Source organism: Cavia porcellus, unplaced genomic scaffold, assembly GCF_034190915.1.
Source record: "Cavia porcellus strain 051 isolate PalLab524CR breed Dunkin Hartley unplaced genomic scaffold, mCavPor4.1 scaffold_1, whole genome shotgun sequence".
Lineage (NCBI taxonomy): Eukaryota > Metazoa > Chordata > Mammalia > Rodentia > Caviidae > Cavia > Cavia porcellus.
The window spans coordinates 194,451,095-194,477,082 of NW_026947484.1; the positions used below are offsets into that span (position 1 = coordinate 194,451,095).

General features: G+C 42.8%; 1 protein-coding gene across 4 annotated transcripts in view; it reads right to left on the bottom strand.

The window, feature by feature from the left end:
- Nfx1 (nuclear transcription factor, X-box binding 1) overlaps nt 1–25,988 on the bottom strand; it is a 66,973-nt gene that overhangs the window by 1,590 nt on the left and 39,395 nt on the right. For 2 of the 4 annotated variants that reach the window (XM_063226610.1, XM_063226602.1), the window contains exons 11-24: nt 22,860–22,890; nt 20,841–20,920; nt 18,649–18,757; nt 15,970–16,089; nt 13,340–13,419; nt 11,863–11,904; nt 10,392–10,622; nt 9,398–9,471; nt 8,570–8,671; nt 8,071–8,112; nt 4,146–4,244; nt 3,611–3,677; nt 2,357–2,502; nt 1,648–1,752 (exon numbers count right to left, since the gene is read on the bottom strand). In XM_063226610.1, coding sequence (XP_063082680.1) covers nt 1,648–1,752; nt 2,357–2,502; nt 3,611–3,677; nt 4,146–4,244; nt 8,071–8,112; nt 8,570–8,671; nt 9,398–9,471; nt 10,392–10,622; nt 11,863–11,904; nt 13,340–13,419; nt 15,970–16,089; nt 18,649–18,757; nt 20,841–20,920; nt 22,860–22,890 — 1,328 coding nt within the window. The remainder of the gene's footprint in view (nt 1–1,647; nt 1,753–2,356; nt 2,503–3,610; nt 3,678–4,145; nt 4,245–8,070; nt 8,113–8,569; nt 8,672–9,397; nt 9,472–10,391; nt 10,623–11,862; nt 11,905–13,339; nt 13,420–15,969; nt 16,090–18,648; nt 18,758–20,840; nt 20,921–22,859; nt 22,891–25,988) is intronic. The other 2 variants (XM_003470831.5, XM_013153445.2) reach the window with 1 other exon arrangement.

Consider the following 25,988-nt stretch of genomic DNA (forward strand, 5'->3'; position numbering starts at 1 on the left):
GAATTACACGGTGAGATCCTGTCTGAAAAAACCAAAAACACAAAACCAACAAAGGTTGGGATAAAGACAGCATGGCATAAACAAGCCCTGACTCCAGGAGACTGAGTCCAAGTGGAACTGTACACAGCCGTGGCACCTTCCTGACATTTCCAGAACACCGCCTGTGTGGCTAGGCAGACTACTGACCACCATCCAGGCTGTCTGCTTCTGGGATTACAGAGCTGGTCCTAGGTGCTACCTGATACTCAGGGCTCTTGGCTGACACTGTTCTGTCCAGTTACACGGCTACGACCCTCATGGTAATCTTGTAAACTGCCCTAATCACCTTTCTAGAGGTCTTGTGGAGGAAACACTGAGGAGGTACTAGCAATATTACAGACAGCTAAATTATGTGGAAGTATGGTAGTCAGATAGGACTGGGCCCTTGGGGGAAATCAGTGCAAAGTATGAGACTCCATCAGGACCCTGGCTGGAGGCAAATTTGAAGATTAAAGTCACAATGGCTGGTTTAACATATATCCTAAGGGATGAATGGAGGCTTGGGATTATGGGTATCACCTTTTGCTATTTCCCATCATCTCTGCAGGGGCGGGTCATCCTCTCCCACCCACTAAGACTAGGACTAAGATTAAGACTGCTAAGATTAAAGGCAAAACTATAAATTATTGGCCTAGGTTAATGATGTCACCATGTATCCTTCCTACCACTTGGATCACCATGACCTAAGAGACTATACTTGCCATCTTATTGGTTGATCATAATTTTGACCCACGTTGTACCTGCCTCATGACTGCTCCATGAAACTTCCTTTGTGAGGTGGATTCATTGGCAACCCATTCGAGACTCCTCCTCTCTTTCAGGAGCTATTCTGATTCCTATTCTCTAATAAGTTTTCTGAACCGCCATTGTTTTTGCTTTTTTCTTGGTTCCACTGTTTCTTAGAATTCATTCTTTGACCTTGGGGAACAATGATGCATTTGACACCTAGCACTTTCTCTGTGTCACTAGGACTTCCGTGTGGAAAGCCAGAAAGATGCAGGGAGCCCTTTGAATATAGAGTGACTTTCAGCCACTCTGCCTTAGTGAGAGAGGGGCGGGCTCCCCGTCTGCTGTGGAATGAGGAGGGTGGGAGGGAGGGTGCTCTTCCCTTGCCACTGTTTGGGAAAACAACTGGCAGACTTGCTGCATGTTAGCTCAGTTTTCTCTTCTCTTTAATAAATCATTATGTTTTGTTGTAAAAATCTTCCATCCATACAGTAGACAGAACAGAACATGAAGGCACTGCTTGGCCCCTCTCTGCTGACTCTTGCCCCCATTATCACACCCATCTTCAGAGTAACTACTGGTGCCGGGAGGTGTCTGAGCTCTGGATTATTTGGTGTGAAAGACCAAATCCATTCCTGTGTCACCATCTACACTGGGGAAATTACGTCCAGTGACTGCTTTTCCCAGGATAGAACTGACACTGCAAACATCGAACTTTAGGATCCCATATCTTCAACAAATGTATCTGGTACCCCAACCAAACCATACCTATTTGGACATAGTACCCAAGGCTGACCCCAGAGAAGCTCCCAAGGCCAGTTTGACCCCTGCTGGCTTCTCTAACCAGAAGTGTCCCTTCAGAGGGCAACTGAAGAATCTTACTTGTCTGTCTGATGTCTGTGATGGGGAATTGGTGGTGGAGGCCGCGTCTGCATTTCCCTTTCAAGCATAGATGTCAGCGTGATGGGGGGACAAACAGACTTCCCTCTGGTAAGAGCCAAAACACAAAGTACTGAAAGAGGAGAACCATTTGCAGAGCTAGGCAGGCCGCTAAACTCAGTCTGGGACTTTGGCACCGTGGTGCTGCTGAGTACTCTGAAGTCACTGTCACCGCTCAGGCTTGGCCACTTGAGTTCAAGCCCCTCTCCCTTCCTCCACCTTGCCACTTTTCTTCATTGGGAAGCTCTTCCCAATCCACAGGTTCTGATGATGACTCTAGGTACTTCCTGTCCCCTCAGGGCTCCCACTACCGCCTCAGCTCCTTCTGTGGAACATACTATTCACAGGGCCTGCCAGTATTCTTTGTTTTCACTGGGCTAGGAGGCCAAAGCCAGGGGCATCAGAGAGCAGGAGACAGAGAGGCACAAGGCCAGGCGAGGTGCGCGGCCAGCCTGCTCTGGTCCCAAGGCTGCTCCTTTCAGCTGCCGAATGCCATCTCCAAGGAACAGGGCCCTGTGGGTATAATGAGGCACGTGCTTTGCTCTCTGGCCAGACCTTTACATCATGGTGAAATGGCTCTCCAAGGGGTAGATTTCTATTCTTGCGAGACTACTAAGGAAAGAACTTCTCCTGTGACACCTGATCCACCCACCTCACCGCAGTGACCACGACGTTGCGCTTTGGTTCACTGTCATAGCTCACACTCTCCAGGCCGTAAGCTTGGGCCAGGTCATGGATGATGCGGCGGTGGTCTCTGTTCATGGGAGGGAAGCAGTGGCTTTTCTTACTGCTCTTTCCCTGCATTGAAGGAAACGGTAACTGCAAACAGAATACTTACAACTGCCCTTACCACCGCAAGAACAGCTTCGTCAGTGAGAGGTGAGTGCATTTTAGTGTTACAGTGTACATGGTGCCACTAACTTACTACACGAGTCTAGAGGGACTGGGGAGGATGGGAGCTGCTGTGAGGATGGGCAGGATTAGAGACAAAGAGGAAGTGAGCTAAGATTTTGGTGGACAGTAGCGGTTCCTACTGAGGGGCTCTATAACTGGGGAATGACCATCTCGAGAGAGGACTAAATAAGCTCAAGTCCTAAAAAGCAAGAAAATCACACTTCTACATAAGTTTGGTCTGCATAGGGCTGGGGATTTAGCTCAGTGATATAAGCACCTGCCTGGCAAGCGCGAGGTCATGAGTTCGATCCCTGATACCACAAAAAAAAAAAAAAAGTCTGGTCTGCACTGAAGTGTGCAGACGTAGATACATAGACTGAGAAATACATTTGCTCAGGTTTTCTCATTGTGAGAGGAACAGCGCATTCCATTTTCTTCGTGTAAGTTTCCTGTTGGGTAGTGATAGAGAGGGGAGGGAAGGGAATGGGAAGAGAGGAGGGAAATAGTGGGGTGGCAGACCACCATCACTGGCTATGGAGCTAAGCAGCCACTGCCCTCGCTCCCAGGACTGGCTGCTTGTAACTAAACTGAAGACGTTTCGCTGAAAGCCTGCTCCTTCAACTCTAACCACATAATTTCTATCTTCCCCTAACGGTTTGCGTGACAAAGCCAGAGTGTGCTCTCCTGTCATATGCAGTTCTTTGGAGGTCTCTGCAGGTCTTCTGAGCATCCCATTCAGTTATTCATCAGTCCCTACTGAACCCTTCTTGTCTAGAGTTGTTTTTGTCTATTCTTAGGCACTGAGCTAGGATTTATATTTACACCCAGATTGTCTGCAGATGTCTTTTCTGCAGTGACTGAAGCAATTCAGGCTCCCATGAATGATATAATGCTTGAGTGCCTTGGGAAAGTCTTTAAGGAAGTTGTGACTACTTCCTTTAAGCTACTCTAGGCTGAGGGTGTTCCCAGGATTTGGTCTTTTAAAGACAGCCTTAGAAATGTTCACTTCAACCTTATTCACAGCATCCACAAGGGTCTCCATTTCCTTCTCAACGTCACTGACAAACTTCAAGTCCTTCCTGAAATGAGAAACCATCAATTAATTCATACAATTCCTGTCCATCTAGGAAGCCCTACCACCTATGTCCATAATGTGCAGACAACAGAATGTTAGGAAACCAAAAGAAGAGAAAACAGATACAACCAGAAGACCAGGGCACAGGAGAAAAATAAGAGCTGTTACTGGCCCAAGTGAGGACCGCAAGTTTAAGTTCAGAGATGCAATGTGGCCCCAAGACCCTTCAACTCAGTATAGTCTAGGTGTTGGCAGCTGCAGCCCAACCACTGGGGTTATCCCCTCAACGCAAAGTTCAGTTCCTCAGGAGGAATTCTGAGAAAACTAAGGAAGGGTCATTAAATATATACAATCTCATTAGTAGATAAATCTCATTTGGCTCAATCGTCAACAGAACACGTGTTGGTTACTACATCTTAAAATACTAGCCTCTCTCATAAGCCACAATTAAGAACGCAGGCAAGTGACATACCTGGCATCATCTTTCAAACTGTCACTGAATTTTGACCCTGATGAACGGACATTGAAAGGATCAGAATCGTCACTGATATCAAAGGCTTCCGCCAGCCTCCTGAAAGTAAGACGGCAGTGTGCAAACGTAAGGGAAGGGATGGGAAGGAACTTCTCTTACATAGCTGTCTTCCCTCACCTATAGGAGAGACATTCTAAGACCGCCAGAGGACGCCTGAAACCGGGGAGTTTTTCAGTATGTACACACCTACGACAAAGTTTAACATGAACTAGGTACAGTAAACAGTTAGCAGTGAGTTATCACAGATCTTAGCAGACTCAGCATGTGATTTTTCCAGGTGAGAATTCTTATCTTTTTACTTAGAAAGTGCTTTATTGCTTCTCTATGGCATATCCAAATTGCCAGCATCACTATTCTTGTACAACAGGGTGATTATTAAGTAAAATGAGGGTTACTCAACCCAGGCACTGTGATCCTGCACTAGCTGATTTAATAATCAGTGACTAACAGGTGAATAGTATGTTTAGTGTGGACAAAGAAATAATTCATGTCCTGTAAGGGATACAGTGATTTTATCACACTATTCAGAATAGGATGCAATTTATAATTTGTGAATATTTAATTTGTGGAATTTTCCACTTAATATTTTCAGATCACAGTTGAGTGAAGGCAACACAAACTATGGAAAGCAAAACTGTGGAGAAGGGGGAAAGTACTGTAGTAACATCCATAGACTACTGTGTCCTTTCAGCAAACCACTTTACTAAGGAAAGAATAATATTAATTTAAGAGAATACATAGTACAGTTTTTATGGAAGAGAAACAAAATAGATTCATATGGATCAGATCAAGATGAACTCTGGAGATTTGGATGATTCAGGGATGTGTGAGATCACTGGGAATAGTTAACAAGGTTAATTTAATATATTTGGGAGGCTGAGGCAGGAGGCCCCTGCCCTTCTGAACCCTGTGAGTTCACGGTCAGCCTGTGTTACATAGTCCAAGGCCAGCCTGAACTACATACATAGCAGGACCCTGCCTCAATCTCTCTATCCCCCAAAAAGAATAATGAACAGAAGGTTGGGAGGGTAGCTCATGCCTATATTTCAGGGCGTAAAGCACACAGGCAGGAAGAATGCAAGTTCAAGCCCAGACTGGGCTACCAAGTGAGTGCAAGACTAGCCTGAATATATAGTGAGAACTTCTCTCAAAAAATCCCAATCTAGCCAGGTGTAATGGTGACTGCCTATAAACCTGTAATCCCAGCACTCCAGAGCCTCAGGCAGGAGGATCACTCTGAGTTTCGGTAAGCCTGGTCTAGTAGTGAGTGAGTTTAAAGCCAGCCTATTCTACATAACAAGACCCTGTCTCAAAAAACAGACAAACAGCCTGCCAGGGAGAACCAGAAAGGAGCCCCACACTCCCAACCAGCCAGAGTGTGGGCTGGGAGAGAACCTCCATCCTCAAGCGACTGACTGGAGGAACACAGGCTGAGATGGTAACAACTGAAGTAAAGACAGCCTAATGCTGTATGGTTTGAAGACTTTGCAAGCCTAAAGCCGGTGGTCTGAGCAACCATTCAGAAGATGATAATATGTGATACACTAACTACTGTGGGTTTCCAACTGTCCTACCACTGCTTTGTTTTATTGTTCTGTTTTTCCTTTTAAAATAAAAAACAAACAAACAAACAAAACTCTAAAACTGGCAAGCGCACCTGCCTCACAACTCTGGGAAGGTGATACTGTCATTACTGTCATAGATTTTTAAGAAAAGTAAATCTTAGAATACGTAACTTACCCAGGCTACACAGTTCCCTCTTATGAGCTATGACTGAAACCCAGGAAATGTGAGGCTGGAGTCTGGACAGTTCTGATTACTCTAAGGGTCTCCTAGCTACACAGAGATTACTCTAAGGGTCTCCTAGCTACACAGAGCAGGCTTCCCCTGTGAGAGGCTTTCTGTGTATTTACTACAGTTCTTAGTACCTAGGACTCAAGGCACACACTTTAGAATTGGGAACACGAGAAGTGGGTTTATTTGTTTATTTATTTATTTATTGGTACTAAATGGCAAACTCAGGACCTCATGCTTGCCAGGCAGGTGCCACCCTGCTGTGGGGAGTAGGTTTAAACAGTATTCCCCAGAGAGCTGCCATTACAGTCAGGCCAAGGGAAACCCAGGCTACACTACTGGGCACCCCAATATCTCTACACATTGACACCTGGAGAATTACTGTAGCTGATGATGGAGCTCAGTGGTACAGTGCTTGTCTAGCATGTGCACAGCCTTAGGTTTGATCCCAAGCACTAAACACAAATAAAACGCCCTGTCATAATTGCTTCAAGTCCAACTTCAAGATAAAGTAAGGCTCTACATCCTCTACACACCCTAGGAATGGTTAAAATGGAACAGACTGACGACCCCGAATGGTAAAGGTGCTAATAGCAATGGGAATTACTACCCTGCAGGAGGAGTAAGTGGTTGTTGTTGTTATTATTTCTGCACTGGGGATTACATCCAGGTATTCTGCACTGAGTTCCATTCCCAGTCCTCACTTATTTACTCATCCATCCATCCATCTATCTATTTTTTTGTTTTTGGTGCTGGGGATCGAACTCATGACCTCGCATTTGCCAAGCTATTTTTTTGTGACAGAGTCTTGCTTTGTAGTTCAGGTTGGCCTTGAACTCATGGTGATCCTTTTGCTTCAGCTTTCTGAGTGCTGGGCCCTGTTTTTGAGACAAGGTCTTGCTAAGTCACTAAGTTGCCTGGGCTAGGCTTGAACTTGTGATCCTTCTGCCTCAGTCTTCCAAAGTGCTAAGATTACAGGGATGCTACAGCACAGCTGGAAAGAAGTACAATTTGGAACAACCAGTTGGGACACTGGCAGGATCTACTAAAGTGAACATAAACATGCCCTGTTACTCAGCAATCTTACTCCTCAAGTTATATTCAGTGGAAATGAGCACACTATGTAATAAAGAAGAACACAAAGGTTCCTGGTGTGGGGATGTAGCTTAGGGATACGTCTGCCTAGCAAATATGAGTTCAGTCCCTTCAGTCAGCACTGAAAAAGAAAAAGATAACAGCATTATCTGTACAGCTCAATACTGCCAATAATGCATACATTCATAAATGGCAGAATGGATAAATTATGATACATTAATACAATAAAATGCTATGCAACAACAAAAATAAAGTACTGCCATGTACAACAAGAATGAGCGTCACAAATGCAATAAAAGAACTCAGACAAAAGTAACCCAAAGCTTATGATTTCATCATCCAGTACATAAAATTTATAAAGAGACAAAACTAATATAAAGTGTCAAGGGCAGAAGACACATTAGTATTTTTGGAACACATGAGAGGGTTCTGGGCAGAAGACACATTAGTATTTTTGGAACACATGAGAGGGTTCTGGTAATTTTCTATTTCTTTTTTTCTTTTTTATCAGTACCAGGGATCGAACTCACTACTGCCTGCTTGCAAGGCAGGCACTTATGTGGCTGAGTTAAATCCCCAGCCCAATTTTCTATTTCTTGAATTGGGTCCTGGTTACAACACTGTATTCACTTGCTGATTCCCTGGCCTGGATGCTACACTTCCATTTAAAAAAAAACATTAAACGTCTTTGAAAGCCTCTTACCCACTGCAGTCAGAAAGCCAGCCAGGCAGTAAAGAAGTGTGTGGTGGTGCAAGGTGCCTACTTCACACCCGAACAGCACAGCTCAAGTTCTGAAACACGCAGAAGTGAGCTGAGTGACTTTGGCCTTGGCCAAGTCAGTGCTGGCTGGTCACACTGCTCCTGCTGCCTGACAGCAGTGAGCCCAGGGCAGGTGCCCAGTGCAGGAGGGCTGCCCCCTCTCACTAAGGACAGTGCTCGAGGACAAGCAGACAGCACGCAGCTGGAACCACTCACCTTTTCCTTTCCAAGGCTGAGCACTCTTCATCACACTCCAGCCTGACAAGCAAATAAAAAACAGTCAGGGGACAGGCCAGCAAGACAGGTGGGCAATCTGAGCACACAGCTGGCCAGGCCAACCTACTCTGGGGTTTCACTAGCACCCACAGTCCTGGGAATCTCATTTTATGGAGCTTCTTGCTCCCCAGCTACAACTCCGACAGCCCCAGCATCCATCTTAGATACAGGCACCACTTGGTTCTCTGTTCTTCTGTTGGCTGGACCGCTTACAACTAGGTCTCTCTTTCCCTACCGCCTGTCTCATATAAGGCTTGGAAAACCTCTTCTGCTCTTAGCCTTATCCTGAGGAGGACTCACTGGGGTCAGGGTGGGTGCAGTTCCAATGTTGAAGACTGAGTATATACGGTGTCAGGCCATACTGGGGGGACATGAATGAATGGACCTTGCCTTCTGGAAACTAGAAGAAACAAAGCATCTATACACATTTTAAAATCACCTGGCTTGCTGAACTTCTTTCTTGGTAATTAACTTGCTGATCTCCACTGAATCACCAAGCTGCATGTCTGTTATTTTAGAGGCCATAGAAATAGCAGCTATTCTGAAATACAGAAAAGAGGAGAAGCATTGCAATTTCATAAGAACCTCTCCACGTGAGGGGTCTGGAAGACCTCTTTCATACCAACCCACTACAAGAAAGCTGGTGTGGTTCTGGGGGCCTGTCACAGGTTTATGGTACATAAGTCCTTAATCAGGTTGCACGCAGCTACTCAGGAAGTTGTGAGGTAATTCAGCCCCTCATTAGCCCCTTCAGCCCAGCACTCAGGAGGTATTGAACACAGGCAATCTGACATCTGGGTATCCCTGGCACACCTCCACATCTATCAGAGAGAGGCACACAGGTCACCCTACACGTTTCCACCGCTGTGTGCTCAGACCCTGTATGATCACACAGGCTCTAAGACTTCAGAAGGCTGCACAGAAAATTCAGTGAGAAGCCCACTCTGGGGAGGGGGCACAGGACTCAGCCTTGGCTGTGCCACTAGAAGTGTGGGGATAGCAAAGCAACTCACTTCACATCAGGTATAAGACCAAAGGGTGAGAATGACAGAGACGGGGAGAAGAAGGAAAATGAAAAAGTTCTCTTTCAAATTAGGAGTCAGGGAAACAAAGGCACATAAGACAACATTTTTTCTTGAATCAGCGAAGGTTGATTAAAAATACAAAAAGTGAACCTTCCAACCTTCAGAAAAGACGCACGAATTTTCTAATAAATGTGAGTTCCCTTCACCTAGACCCACCAATTTAGCATTTCTACAGCACTAACCTCTGGTAAGTACTGGATGCTTCAGAGCAAATCACCATTTCTTTTCTTCGTCCACATTCACACTGTAGTTCTACCTAAGACAAGGTTAACACAGACTCACTCTGAGCAAATGAGAATCATGTGCGTGAGCAGTTTTCGCTTTTAAAGCCTCTCTCTGTAAGGTGTTGTGGCTCATGCAGGTAATTCTAGCACTCAGGAGGCTGAGGTAGGGTATTTCTCAACTTTGAAGTAAAACCCTGTCTCAAAGCAAAGCAAAGCAAAGAAAAGCAAACAAACAAAAACAAAAAACAACTTCTCAAATCAAATCAGACCAGGGCAGAGAACACAGTCAGTGAGTACCAATCCCGAAGACGAAGGAAGCTAACTACACATGCAAATTCACGACACAGTAGTTGATACACAATCGGGAGGGACATGTTCAGTTCAGAATGCCCTTTTCTAGAAACTACTACTATTTTAAATTTGGGCTGAAGGGCAGCACAGAATTAAGTTTATTTCACTGAGGCAGAAGTGGACCCTGGCTCCCGCCAACTGCGGCCTAGTCACTCTCACATGATCTCTCCTTTCAGATCCTCGGAGCGGTCTTGGGTGAGTCCCCAGACCATTTACACACTTTGAGAGCACCCTCTTCAGCATGGAGCCACTCTTCTGTGTTTCCTCAATCACAATTATCATCTGAGGAATATTTCCAACAAATGATAGGAACTGTGTTTCTCTTGTACACTAGCCCCGCCTCGGAACCTTATACAATATCCCGCCCAAACGGATATGTGGAGCAGACAATCAAAAGTGTCTTGAGAATGTGTTCTGCGCGAGACAAACGGGTTAGGTGGCAACAGGTACCTGCCAAAATAACAGGCTGATGATTTATTCCACCTTTCTCTTGCTAGTGACCCCTGGTTAAGATACTTGCCCAGGTCCTGCTGCAGTCAGTCCTGGACTCACTAGCAGGTTGAGAGTGATCGATGCTCTAGAGGGAGTCTAGAATACCCACCTTGGCTTTGCAAGCAGTCACGGGGCAGGGTGAACTGGGGTGGCAGGGTGCCATACATGGGTGGCCACAGTCAGCTCTGGGGGTGCTACAGGGCTGCTTGCAGGGCTCATCCACAAGGCATTCTCCTTTGTGACAGAGTCTCTGACACTTGTGCATCCCGCACGGTAGCATGGCACTGCAGGGTAATCCGCAAGAGATATCAACCAGGTGACAGGGGATGTTGCTTCGTAACTAGGAGAAGACAGAAGGAGCCAAATTCTCATCTCTGTATGGACTCTGGGGTGAGTTTTAATTTTCCCTTAGAACATTTCAAAACTTACAACTGTTACAAAACTTTTAAAAAGTTCTTTTTATCTGAAAACGATTAGATTGATTTTAAAGTCCATAAGGTTAGATTCATATGAAAACAAGTATGAATCTTTTTAAATAATACTTGCTATGATCCAAAAAGACTTGTAGCAAACAAGTGTGACTTGGGAAAAACTTTCCAAGGTGGCAAGAAATAAATAAAGGACACAAGTAACTACAAGTACTTAAAAAACTGCTCTAATTAGCTGGGAAGATACGTGAACTTCTTCCTCCTTTCCAGGCTGCTAAGACACTCACTGGACAGAAAACCCACACACGTGCTTACGGGGGAGGTCCTACTGGCCTTGAGTTCAGACCCCGTTAGCAGGGCTGTTTTAGGTGTTCAACCTCCTCCCATCGCCCAACTCATGGTCTCGTGACTTCAGGTAGCCCCACTCATCTCTATTTTTTCTGGAGAAACCTACTTCCAAATTTAACCATTGCAATAAAAAACTATTGGAATTTTACTTCTAGGAGATCAGAGGTTACTTTTACACACTGTATTCATTCAAATCCTTTTAAGAAGTCTCGAAATGAGGATTATTCTTTACTCCAGTTACATAAAACTTCTGCTCTGGAAGAGACCTCCAAAGTCTAGGACACAGACACTTCTAATCACTTTGGAGTCTGTATTTTGATGGGCTGCAGTTCCTAACCCTGAAACACTTAACCCATGCTGGTACCAGGGCCCTTTGGGTAACTTTTGCTCCTGCTCTGCCCTCTGTCATCTGCCTCCACTTTCTCTGCCTATCTTCTCTCTATCCTTTAGGCTGTTATTTCCTACAAGATGCCCTCCTTTGGTAGGAACCCATTCTATCCCCTCAGTGCCTGGTATTCCCACGTTACTGTACTCATAACTGCCTGTTTGCCTGTCTGCCTCCCACCACCAAGAGGAGGCTTGGGAAGGGCAGGGGTTATACCAGTATTGCCAACTTCTGAGTCACCCCGAACCTAGCCTGTTACCCAGCATTATAGTAGGCACTCATTTAAGGTTTGCTGAATAAAGTTTAAGACAACAACAAAAAAATGATACATGAATGTTTTAGAATGGACAAACTCACAGGAGATGAGATTTTTTAGAGGAGGAATTAACATGAAGGACTATGACTTGAGAACCACTCACAGGAAATAAGTGGAGAAAAATGTGTCCATCAAGATAAGAATCCTGAAAGCATGTTGTTACAGATGTCAAGAGAATTTCCAGAAATGTTGGCCAACATGTTATGAAGTAAAAAGAACAGGTTACAAAACAGTACAATCTTAGCCAGGGCAGGGGAAAGTACGTATCAACACATGCCTGACAGGTAACACGCCAGGGTGTTACTGCATTTCCTTCCTGGGCTCGGGATTGCAGCTCAGTGGCGAAGCACTTGCTAGCATGCACAAGGCTCTGGCTCAATTCCCAGCATCCTCCCCCACCAAAAAACGCACATTTCTTTCTTAGTAGCAGAATTGCATCTTCTCAATTATCTAGAGTAATTACGCATTTCTAAAATTAAAACTTCAAGTGTTTAAAAAGTCTAGAGAAGACAATGCTGAACATGGGTTAAAGGTTAAGAATGAAGGTGAAGCCAGGTCTGGTGGTGCAGGGCTGGAGACTGATGTAGGAGAGTCACTGAGAGCGATAGCCAATCTGGGAGTTCAAGACCAGCTTGAACTACACAGTGAGACATCGTCTTTAAATAAAAGGAAAAAAAAAAAAAAAAAAAAAAAAAAGACTAAGGATGAAAGTCTTTCAGGGTACCAGCAATAGGAGGTCCAGGGAGACTGGAGGCAGGCACTTGGCCAGGGTAGGCCTAGACAGAAGACGGCAGTTGGCAGAGAGCCTATCATACTTCTGGACGCCCTCATGGAAATACCTTTCCTAGGCCAAGAACCTCTCTCCACGCCGGTAACATGGATGTGTTCTCAAGGCCAATGGGCTGAATCTCAGATTTGCAAAGTGGTAAAACAGACAGAAAGTGTTACCCACTGTATACATTCATGTCTGTGACATTCTGGGTAGCACTGCAGAAGTGGGACAGACAACAAGTCCCTGGCTGTTGAGGCCTCGCGTGGAAGGGTGAATGGCACTAGGGGCTGAAGGCATGTGTGAGTGTGATCTCTCGCCCCGTTTCCCTCCTCGGTGCTGGGCTCTGATCCTAGGGCCTTCACACTAAGCTTTATCCTTGGCCCTTTTTAACTTAATTTTTTTTGAGACTGGGTCTTGCTAAGTTGCCCAGAGTGGACTTGCAATTCTCCTGCCTCAGGCTCTCAGTGCTCCTGTGCACCACCACGCCTGGCTTGCTCCAGTTCCATTAATGTGACAGTTGTTATGTGTGGTACAAATGCTTTCGATAAACTCACAGAGTTACAGATTTAAAAAGTAAATTTTGCTGTAAGCAAATTTTACCTTAAAAATGAAAAAGCACTCAGCATCACAAGTTTGAGGTCAACTTGGGCTACATAGTGAGACTGTGTCTCAAGAAAAAAAAACTGGCAGTAGAAAACTTCTACTTGTTGGAGTATGTTTACTTTCAGAAGCAATGAGGTAACAACTCTTGGATAAGTAAATCATAAATCTCTGGCTGGAACAATATTACCTAAGAGAGAAAACTTACCTCATGCTTGCCCATGCACCACTTCTGAGTCAGAAAAGTACAAGGGGGACATTTCTCCTCACTGTGACAAGAATGATACACTGCCAAAAGAGAAAAGTAACATTAGGAATAACTTCTAAATGAAGTCATGTGAACTACACACGTGTTATAGATGGCACATAACTTAAAATCTCAGAACTGAGAAACATTTTTTCTAAATGGTCACAGGAGCTGGGTGTGGTGGCACAGGCCTGTAATCCTAGCACTTAGGAGGCTGAGGCAGGAAGATCGCTGTGAGTTTAGAGGCCATCCTGAGCTACACAGTTTGAGGCCAGCCTGCATTACATAACAAGATCCTGCTTCAAAAAACAAAAACAAAAAACAACGCCCTCCCGCAACCAACCAACCAACCAAAGAAACTATAAAACAAAACCTGTAATATTGACAAGGTGAGAAATTAAAAAGATAACCAAGAAAAACGGTGGTTAACTGTTTTACATTTATTTTTTAAAGAGAAAGTGTAAAACAAAATTTCAAAACAAGAAAATAAGAGGGTAACAATGATTAATGTATTGCATATTGTTATCTTGTTATCTTTAGTTACTCAGAGTATAAGATACAGACATTTAATTGTCTAAACAATATTAGCACAAATCTTTCTTTTCAATGAACAGAAATTAACAGTGTAACTATTGCCATGGTTTATGTCAGTGGCCCCCAAGCTTCATGCAATTATGAATGCAACCAAATCCAGCGTTTGTGATTGGTTTGTTGTTTAGCCTTTGGACTGGTGGTGTGAATGTTTCATCCACCCAGGGGTGGAGCCAGGATTCAAAATATTGGTGGGAAGAAGGTGTGTCTTTCTCTCTTGCTAGTTTGTGCCTTGCTGTTTACGGTGGCCATAACAGTGGCCCCCTAATGCCCCCTGCCTTGCAGGGTGCTGAGTATAGATGGAAACCTCCAAAATTGTAAGAAATAAACCTTTCCTTCCTTCATTTTGGGTGTCAGGTATTTTGTTGCAACAATGAGTAAAAACTAACCAAGACAACTATCTTGCATATATGTATTTTTTTTTTTTTTGCTTTTCCTTCTTTTCTCCTTTCCTCTATCAGTTTCTCTTACTTTTTGAATAATTTATTTCCATTTTATAATATCTAGGCACACTTTGGGTCTTAGTAACTCAGCTTCTCACACTAGGGAGACAATATGATGTTTGCACACATGCATCTGGTTTATTTCACTTGAGTATGGTCTTGAGTTGTATCCATTTACCTATAAAAGTCTCCAGCTTATCCTTCTTTATGGCTAGGTAGTATTCCATTATATAAAAAGGCCATATTTTTTTATCCATTGTTTGGTGGATGGGCATTTGGGTTGTTTCCCAGATCTAGCTATTACAAATTGTGCTGCTATAAATGTTGGTTGCATATATATCACTTTGGTATGATGTTTTTAATTCTTTTGGAAAGACAAGCAGAAGGGGAATACTGGGTTTGAACGGGATCTCCAGTCCTAGTTTTTTGAGGAATTTCTACACTGAGGTATACAGTGGTTGTACCATTCTATATTCCCACCAACAGTGGAGAAGGGTTCCTTTTTTTTCCCACAGCCCTGCCTACAATTGTTATAATCATTAAGATTATAATCAGTAGGATCAGTAGGATTTTTATCCTAGATATCTATTTATACATGGAAAAAGACCCTGAAAAATGTCTGTAATTTTTAGAAGAAGACATGCAGCCAGGTGTGGCACACACCTGTGATTCCAGCTCTCCAGGTTGAGGCAGGAAGATCACAGCAAGTTTGAGGTCTACCTAGGCTACATAGTGAGTTCAAGGCCAGCCTGAAGTACAAAGCCAGATACTGTCTCCACACACGCACACACACACACACACACACACACACACACACACACACACACACGAAGATGTAATGTGATTCAATCTCAACCTCTTGATTTTATCTGTTACCTTTTTTTTCCGGTACCAGGAATTGAACTCATGACCTTGTATTTACCAGGCAGGTACAATACTGCTGAGCTACATGCCCGGCCCTCTCTATTATCTTTATTCTTTATTTTTATTTAATAAACATATATTGCTTCTGTAACAATAATTTTTTTTTTTTAATTTAAGAGGAAAAAGAGAAAAACACAGAACAAAACAAAGCGGTGTAAGGGTACACGTAATACAGAACTACAAAAAAAAAAAAAAAAAAAAAACATAACAGTAAGAAATCACCTGTTCTGTAACAATAATTAAAAAATCAAGTTACTACTGCTACTTTTTTTTTTTTTGGTGCTGGGATTGAACTCATGACCTCGCGCTTGTCAGGCAGGCACTTCACAGCTGAACTAAATCCCCAGCCCAAATTACTTTTAATTTTGTACAAAGATGCTCAACTTGGAAATATGCACCAAAGCCATGAAGAAAGCAGTCCCTGAAGGACAAGATTAGCTGGAGCTCCTTGCAGTCTTCTGGGTGTCCCTGACACCCACAAGGACAACACTGGAGGGCACCGTGAGCGCCTGCTGGCGTCCAGACAAGTTTCACAGAAGCCAGGGAGTGAGGGCCAACTCAGCCCCACCTCTGAGCAAGAGCAATGGACACAGCATGTACACGGTGCGAGGTGCACAGCAGGACAAGACTTACCTGGATGCTCACACTCGTGGATTCTGGCGCAGGTCTGACTGCACTCGGGGGGCCTAGTGCCACAGGGAACTGGAGGGTAGATCACTGATGCCCCACAGTGACAAGTTAATTCATCAAAACCTGATGGGAGAGGAAGCAAAACAAAATCTCTTGTGAGCTAGGGATGTGCATGCGCATAACTTTGTACTTTTATTTATTTTTTATTTCTTGGTGCCGGGGATTGAACTCGTAATCTCAAGTTTGCCAAGCAGGTGCTTATGCCGCTAAATAAAGCCCTGGCTCTGTTTATACTTTTAGAGAATGTGGTTGGGGTGGGCTATTTTTTCAAAAATAGACATATTTTATTAATCTTATTTATTTATTTATTTATTTTTTTGTGTGTGTGTCTTTTTCCTTTTTATCGGTACCGGGGATTGAACTCATGACTGCCTGCTTGCAAGGCAGGCGCTTATGTTGCTGAGCTAAATCCCCAGCCCCTTAATCTTTTATTTGACTAAAACTGAGCTGATGGGAAATATACAGAAAGAGATACAGTAGTCTATATCACTCTGAGATTGACAACTTCCCAATACTTTTCCCAAGATATTTCTGATTACACTGGAAGTTATATGAAGGACTAAATTTTTAGTATTACAGGACAAAATTGCCAATATTTCAAAGATCTGTATAACTCAGTGGCTATTTCCTTTTCATTTTTGTGATACTGGGAATTGAATACAGAGCCTTTGTACTGAACTATAGTCTCAGACCTTTTTATGTTTCATTTTGAGATTCAGGCAGGGCTTGGATGTATCCCACTCAGTTCAGCCCCTCAGGATGCTGTGATTGTAGGTATGTGCTCATGCCCAGCTGAAAATTTGTTTTCTAATGATCAATGTATACCACTTTAAAATCTGCATGGGTAAAAGAGCTATTCAAAATACAAAAGAGAACAATGCACTTTAACAAGACAAAGAGAGCAAATGCTGACTCATGTCCTTTATGAAATGAGGTTGAATTCTGGCACAACAACAAAGAAGAATAACAATAATTATTTGACAAAGTTTTTCTTCCTTTTGTTTTTGAGACAGGGCCCCACTATGTAGTTCAGGCTGGCCTTGATCCTCATTATGTAGCCCAGGCTGGTCTTGAACTTGCAGCTTTCTTTCTGCCTCAGCCTTCCCACCTTTCTCTACTCTTGGTGGGAATATAGAATGGTACAACCACTGTACACCTCAGTGTAGAGATTCCTGAAAAAGTGCTGGGACCACAGGCATGTACCACCATGCCTGGATCTATATAGAAAAGTTTAATAAATATTCCTCCCACTTATAACTAGCTATCCATGGGAGGTTAACTTTTTACATGCTTCAACTATACTGTAACAGATTGAACGCAGAAGCAGATATGAAATTCAGCTATCTTCTATTAAACCAGACATTTGATATTTTAATTTTTGAAATGTGGGTTAGCCAGGCATGGTGGCATATACTTGTAATTCTCACACTCTGGTAGGCTAAGGCTGTAGGATCACATGTTTGAGTTCAACCTACGCAACTTAGGAAGACTCTGCTTCAAAATAAAAATGGAAAAAAAAAAAACCAAACAAAAAAAACGGGCTGGAGATACATCTCAGTGCAAAGGCCCTGGGTTCAATCCTCAGTACCACAATGAAAAAACATAGCAATATGTGTTAACAGGTATATTACTATTATTTTAACATGGAATAATAAATTTTTTTTGTTTTTTGTTTCTTTTTGTGGGTCCTGGGGATCAAACTCAAATAAACTGTTTTTGACTTTTCTCAGTTTTAACTTCTAATAAGGTAGAAATATAAAGAACTCTTTGGGTTCCCCAATAAGCATTTTTTTGTGAGACAGGGTCTCACTACATAGTTAAGGATAGCTCTGAACTCACTATATAGCTCAAGCTGGCCTTGAACTCAGCAATCCTATTGCCTCAGCCTCCCAAGTGCTGGGATTACAGACGTGTGCCACCACACTCAGCTTTCAATAATTTTTAAGAATACAAATGAGTTCCAAGACCCAAAAGTTTATTGTGTAATAACATTGCTGACAGACTGTCAGTGAAGTAACAATAAAGGCAGATAGCAGAAAATGATGCCGTCTCAGGCTACTGCTCACACTTCAAACTGTGTAGATTCAGAGGCCAGCATAGCACTAAGGACACCTTAGAAACCTCTCAACATACCTGAAACACTAAGGCTCACTTCAGCAATCCATATCAACCTAAGCAAACCAATCTCTCAAATATCCCGAAATTTGCTGGGCATGGTGGTGCACTCCTGTAATTGCAATCGGGAGGCTGAGGCAGGCAGATCAAGTTTGAGACCAGGCTACAAAGTGAGCCCAGGGCCAGCCTGAACTGCCTAACAAGATCATGTCTCATAGGGACTGGGGATTTAGCTCAGCGGCATAAGCGCCTGCCTTGCAAGCAGGCAGTCGTGAGTTCAATCCCTGGTACCGATTAAGAAAAAAAAAAAAGATCCTGTCTCACAAAGACAAACAACAAACAAACAAAACCCTAAATTTCTTAAAATGTCTTTATGTCCATTTACCAATTCCCCATGGTAAATGTAATCATTATACATTCCTAACACTTACTAATAAACATTTGAAAAAAATAGACATTTGACTTTCTAGAAAACCCTGTATTAAAGTATACAGTGAAGACACTCACTGGCTTGCCAGCATGTCTGGCAGTTCCCTCGATGACAAGGTTCTTCGCATCTGTGAAGACCACAGCGGAGTTTCCTCCCACAAATCAAAGGACACTTGTGCTCTTTATCCTGAAAGGAGAAATCTTCACGTGTTGACAAAATGGCCTCCACTGTGTATTTTCCATAAACAAAACCAAGAACAACAACAAAGCTCAACATATTCAAAAATCAAATGGTGCCTGAGAATAGCTGCCAAATACCCAGGGGAGCACTGGGGACATTAATCGTGAGCTGACTGCTTCCCAAGCCAGATGTTACACGTGTCATACGGGACTCACTACGCTGGTCTCTGCTTTTGTACCTCTCTGAAATTTTTGATCATCAGAAGTTTTTAGGTCTTTGAATAGTGACTTAATCTTGACATAAAGCACAATTTCATCAATCTTCACCTTATCAATATAAACAATTTTGAAATAATTTTGTATTTTATATACAACTCATATATGTATGTATAACCTAGTTACTGGTATTGTATACCTTGTTTGTAGACATGTGTATATTTATATATACTCAAATATATTATCTATCCATTTAATCATCTATAGAGTCCACCAAGAAAATGCATACATACTTAAGGAAAAGAAAAACAATATGGTGCTTTCTCAACAGATGATGTTACCCTATAGGATGTTGCATCCCACAACACTCCAAGCCCTTAGAGAAGAAACTGACAGTGTGTTTGCAGCAATCTTAGTGACCAAGTTACCCAAGCAGCAGTTTACCATACTAATAAATGTCTGGAAGCTACCACTTTGAGTACCTCTTATAATAGTACAGTACAGCCCAAAGGTAACATTAATCTCAATACATGTAGAATTAAAACAGTTATACAAGCTGGGCATGTTGGCACATGCCTGTAATCCCAGCACTTGGGAGGCTGAGGCAGGAAGATTACTGAGTTCTAGGCCAGCCTGAACTGCAAAGTGAAACCTGGTCTCAAAAAGACAAAAATAGGCTCTAGTGGCCCAGGACAGAGCCACTGGCGTTTACTGGGCCACGCACCATGCTGAGACCGGGGGCCCCGGGAAACCAAAGAACCCGCCCCCCACTGCCTGTTTTGTTTTGTTGAACTTCAATCTACATAAAAGTATGGACAGCTATTTTGAAGAGAACGAGAGACATTACAACAGCCATTAGTGACTTCTCTATTGTCTGATTTTGAAGATCTAAATGCCTTCCTCATTCTATTCGGATCAGTTTTATACTATGCTGTTTTGTATGAATTCTCTGTATGCAAAGACATGGACAACTATTTGGAAGAAAACAAGAGACAATATGATAGTGAAGATCTCAGGTCGTCTAGCTTTGAAATTTATATCTCTTATATTGCTTTCTTACGTCCTATTTTATTGTGTTTAATTTTACCCTCTTTAAAATAAAAATTAAAAAAAAAATAAATAATAAAATAAAATATTTATACAAGTTTTTCTTTTCCTGAAGTGTGTATACTTGTTTTTGGCAGACTCTACTGTGTATCTCTCTAAATATATACATAAATAAATATTTCAAATAAATGAAACCTGCTCCCTTAAAAAATATAATACTTGGCTGGGTGTAGTGACCCACTCCAGTCACCTTAGCTCCTCTGGAATCTGAGACAGGAGGACTGCAAATTCTAAACCAGCCGGAAAACTTATCAAGTCTCCCCTCAAAATCTGAACAAGGGCTGGGGATGTAGCACAGTGTTAGAGCGCCTGCCTCGCATGTACAAGGCCTCAGGATAGAAAATGACGACCACAAAACCCTATCACACTCATTTTGGCTACCGATCTAGCCCAAAGCACACAGGAAACCCAAAGCTCAAGATGCTACACCTATGCCAGCCTGTGCTGGGATAACACACAGCTCCTGTAGAAGACTGTGTGTCTGTCCATTTAGCGGCCCAGCGTCTGGGGTCTGTGTCCTTGTGTCTTCGCCCTCCTTTTCCTCCAGGCTGCCACTGGGTGTCCTGGCCAACTTCTTGGTACAGCTGATGACCAAAGACAGCCTGTCTCTCTGCTGAGTGGATGCAGGGGCTGTAAATGCTCTGTGACTGCCACTCAGGGACATGTGTAATTGATTTCTGAACCTGCGCCACGTTTCAGAAGGCACAGGCGTCCAGAGCCAGGTCTGGGAAATGGAAGCTGGTGATACTTACTGACAGCCCACTTACCACACAGCATATTTCATTACATTTATGCCGTCCACACAACCGTTTCTTATTACACCGCTTGTCACACATAAATGTAGCATCTGCCAAGGCCAATTAAAAAGGAAAAAACCATGGAAAGGGTAAGATGGAGTACTATTCAGTAATAAAAATGAAGTGCTGACATAATGGGACAATATGATGAACTCTGAAAACATGCTAAATGAAGGGAGCAGAAAAAAACCCCTGCATGACTCCATTTTTCTTCTTTTTGGGGGGCACAGGAGGGTACAGGGATCGAACTCATGACCTTGTATTTGTCAAGCAGGTGCTTACACCACTGAACTAAATCCCTGGCTCATGATTCCATTTACATGTAATACTCTGAGAAGAAAAAGTCACAGAGACAGAAAGCCACAGCTGCACGGGGCAGGTGTTGAAAGAATGGTTGTAAGCACAGGATTTCCTTCCGGGGCAAGGCAAATGTTTTGGTACTGGATGGAGGTGATCACTGAACAACACAGTGAATGTACTAAACAGCAGTGAACCATACAGGCTTTTTTTTTTTTTTTTTTTTTTTTAATCGGAACCAGGGATTGAACTCACGACCACACACTTGCAAGGCAGGCATTTATACCGCTGAGCTAAATCCCCAGCCCCAAACCATACAGTTTTAAGAGGTTAACGTTATGTAACTCTTACCTCAAAAAAACCAACAGCAGGCTAGGGCGCTTTTTAAATGTATGGGTGAAATTATACTTAAAATTTGTTTCAAAGTACATCCACAAAAATGAGCAGTAGGGAGCAAGGAGGCTAAATGTTGACAGCTGATGAAGCGCGACAGGTTTGTGAGGTTCACTCTAAGAGTCTTTCACACAATTTATTTTTTACCATAAAGTGTTAAAAAGTGCCAGGTGTGGTGGCACAGGTCTGTAATCTCAGCATCCTGCGAAGCTGAGGCAGACAGATCTCAGGTTTGAGTAAGCTGGTACAATTAGTAACATCCCATCTCAAAACATAGAAAAGTAGGTTAGGATGTAGCTCAGTGTAAACAAGACAACGTGATAGCTATCAAGAAAGCGATAGAAGCAGAATAGAGTGGGAAATCAGAATCAAGAACTGAGGAAGGCCTCAAAGTTAAAAAGGGTCTAGGGGCCTGGTGATATAGCTCAGTGGCAGGGTTCTTGCCCAGCATGTGCAAGGTCCTGGGTTCATCTCTAGTATTGTAAAAAACAAAAACAAAAACAAACTAAATTCCCCAAAACACAAGTCTGCTGGCTGTTTCAGGTACCTAGCAGTCCTAAAAGACTTAAGGGGAGTCAGGCGTGGTGGTGCAACCTGATATCCTAGCACTTGGGAAGCTGAGGCAGGATGGTCACCGCAAGTCCACAATCAGCCTGGACTATATAGAGAGTTCAGGGTCAGCCTGAGCTACAAAGCGAGACCCTGTCCCAAGAAACCAAAACAATAACAACAAAAACCTTAAGGAGATCAAGTATCAAAGTCAGTGAGTAAAAAGTTGTATTATTTGCTCCTGACCACATTTTAATATGAAAATTTCAAACATATCAAAAAGATGAAACTTTTACAGTGAATACTTATATACCCATCACAAAGATTCTATCATTGACATGCTTACTTTTTAAAAATATATCTACCAATTTTCCTACTTATTAGTTTTTAAAATATATTTTAAAGTAAGCTGTAGATATGAGTACACTTAGTCCCAACTTATTAGCAATTGATTAACTAGAATTCAATTTATAATTTCTTTCTTTTTTTAGGCAGGGTCTTACTATATAGTACAAGATTGGCCTTGAACTCACATATTCCAGGCTGCTCCCTTTGTCTCAGCCTCCCAAATGCTGGAATTACAGATGTGTATAATTTTTTACCTTTTGAGGGAAAAGTTATACAATGTAATGTCCCAATTTTCATTGTATCTTTGCTAAATTTTGAGAAATACACAACTCAGTCCTCTATTAAGCTTCAGAACATTATTTTCATCCCAGAAAATGTATTCATTCTCTTTTTAGGTCTTACCTTCACTTTTGAGACTGGTACAGGGAAGCTCCTATGGAAAAAGAAACAGAAACTGTAACTGTTTCAAGGATTACTGAACACCCCTCACAGGGCCATGCTAAATGTGACAAAGTTCACCTGCCTACAGCAGCCAGATCACACCCCCATGCCCCACTCACAGTGGAACCCAGACTCACTGAGGCTTCATGGAGGTACCCCTGAACAGTCTTTGCACTGACTGACCCCCAGGCCCAGCCAGTAGGACTCGCGGAGTCTGAGTGGAAAGAAGGGCTGCTAAAGGCGTACAAAGCAAAGAGGAACAATCACTGGCAGTCACAAACAGAAACAGCCCTCAAAAGCAGATGGAAAACTGAGAATAAACCAGGCACTGCAGATGTGCCAAACCCCAGCAGGAGGGCAGAGGCAGGATGACTGCAAGTTCAAGGCCCACCTGGCCTGCCTATCTATCTATCTATCTATCTATCTATCTATCTATCTATCTATCTATCTATCTATCTTGGGGGATTGGGGATCAAACTCATGACCTTACACTTGCCAGGCAGGCACTTAAGCCGCTGAGCTAAATCCCCAGCCCCCAACCTGGGCAATTTAGCAAGACCCTGTCTCAACGAACAATTAAACCAAGCAAAAGGGCGGGAGATACAGCACAATGTGAGGGCTCTGGGTTGAGTCTCCAGTACCCCTCTCCCCACTAAACAGGTTAAGGCAGGTATGGTGGCATATACCTAGATTAGCTACTCAGGAGGCTGATGCAGGAGGACTTTAAGTTTAAAACCAGAGTAGGCAATTTAGTAAGCCCCTGACTCAAAGAAAATGGGGACGGGAGCTGGGATACAGCTCAGTGCTTTCTGGGTTCAACCTGCAGTAGCACAAAAACAACAGAAGTAATCATCTGGTGCCATTCCATGTACAGGTAAACCTCTGTGCACACTCAAGAGCAACCAATATCGCATTACCCAGCAGGCTTTTGGCTTCTACTGCGGGGCTGCTGTGCAGGGAGCAAATCAGCTCTCCTCGGTACTGAAAGAGGCTGGATGGCTGCCCGGCATCTGCATCTGAATTTGCTTTGATGGCATTTACATGTTGCCCGGTACTTAGAAATTAGCAAATAATAAACTTACTCTCAATTATTAAGAATGCCCTGATGTTACAAAGCAGCTATTAGAGCTGATAACAAATGTGAATGGGGCTGAGAAATAAACTGAAGGTTCTTGACTTATTTAAATTTTAAAATGAGTTTCCTGAGACAGATGATATGGAAAAGCTCCCTATGTGCTTTTTAGCTACAAAATACACTTGGCTCATGGAACTGCTCTCAATGCAAACACTGCACTGCACAGAGAAATTGTATGCTGGTTTTATGGGTAAGGCAGGATTCTCTAAATACTCAAAATGAATTGCCAAAAAACTTCACTACATCATTTGTTACTAAGAGGTAGTAAGATAAAACATATATTTCTCAAAGACTCCCTGCCAAAGTAATAAAAAGAACAGTCTTTGAAACTTTAAGAAAACTCAATTCAGTGAAAAAACTCATTTTATTTCAAAAAGCATTTCATGAAAAAAAAATCTGTGTTCATGTAGAATCTGGCTGAACAGTGAGGTGCTGATTACCACCTTTTTCTTGAGACAGGGTCTCACTGTGCAGTCCAGGCTGCCTCGAACTTGCAGCAATCCTCTTGTTTCAGTCTCCCAAGTGCTGGGCTTACAGGCCTGTGCCATTACACCTGATAATGATCATCAGCTTGTCAAAAGAGGTTTAACAGAATTTGCATTTATAGTTAAATACCTTCAAGAATTATAGAAAAGACTTATTTGCAAAAACTGAATTTACAGTTTTTCAAGGAAACACTGCCAAGAGGTCCACTATTACAATGTCTGAGGAACAGTGATAAGAAAGCAGAGAACGGGATTATTGGAAAGCAATTATTTTCACCTCTCAGGTGCTTGTAACTCTTGCTCGCAAGGGTCACAAAGAGCAGCTCTGAGCAGAAACTGAACTGATGATTACTAATTCTCACAGCTTTTTTTGTTTTTTGGTCCTGGAAATTAAGCCTACAACCTCACGCCATACGAAGGACATGCTCTGCATCAAGCTGAACCCCAGGCTTCTCATGGTCATTAACATTTTTGCAGAGGCTCGCAATTTGTGTATCTCACTGCCGGGGGGCTTGAACCACCCGCGTACACACACACGAATGTTCCATAGGAAGCTCTTCATTAGTAGTAAAAAGACCATAAAAGTGATTAGATCCATTTGTACCAATAGTACACAAGCCACCGAAAGGGGCAGTTAAACAAGCACAGTGGTTCAAGTTAGTGGGAACATGTTAATTGCTATTTATGAAGTAAAAAGTGGTCCCATAACAACATTCAAAATTTCTACTCATCATGCATACAGATTACTTTCAGGAGCACAAAAACAAAACAAAACAAACCCACAAATGCCTATACAACTTGTAATAGTTTTACCTTTCTTTTTTGCTGATATCCTAAGGCTTACCTAGTAAGCTAGTTTTCAATTTTTGGAATATACCTTCAGAATCAATTGTAAGTCTGCTGTTGGGCTGGCCTTCACTATTTCTAACAAACAGAATCAATTGTTTAGAATTCTGTCCCTATCCTAGCCTATGTTCTATTAGGACAGTGCTGACATGCGCTGAAATGTCCAGAAGTAGGTCAAGGGCAGACAACTCATCATTTTGTAAATTCCATCCAAAGACTTCTACAGGAACATGTCCTGCCTCTTCTGGTTACACACTCAGAACTGGATACATGGCCTAACTCCAAAATGCCCTTTTATAACACAAAATTCAATCAGAACTACCCAGGACAGAAAGCAGAAACTGACAAAACAATTTCCCAAAGAGAGGCTGGCTTTTATAGTTGGCTCTAAAAGGTACCTGCAAGCCTAGTGGACCATCATGCCTGCCAGGAGTACGATTATTTGCCTATGACCTTGGGTCCCTGGATAATTTAATACAGTTGTTTTTTTTTTTTTTGGTGCCAAGGATCGAACTCACGACCTTGTGCTTGCCAGGCAGGCGTTTATGCCACTGAGCTAAATCCCCAGCCCTGTAATTTAATACAATTTCAGAGCAAGGTGGCTAATTGGATAATCTTACGGTG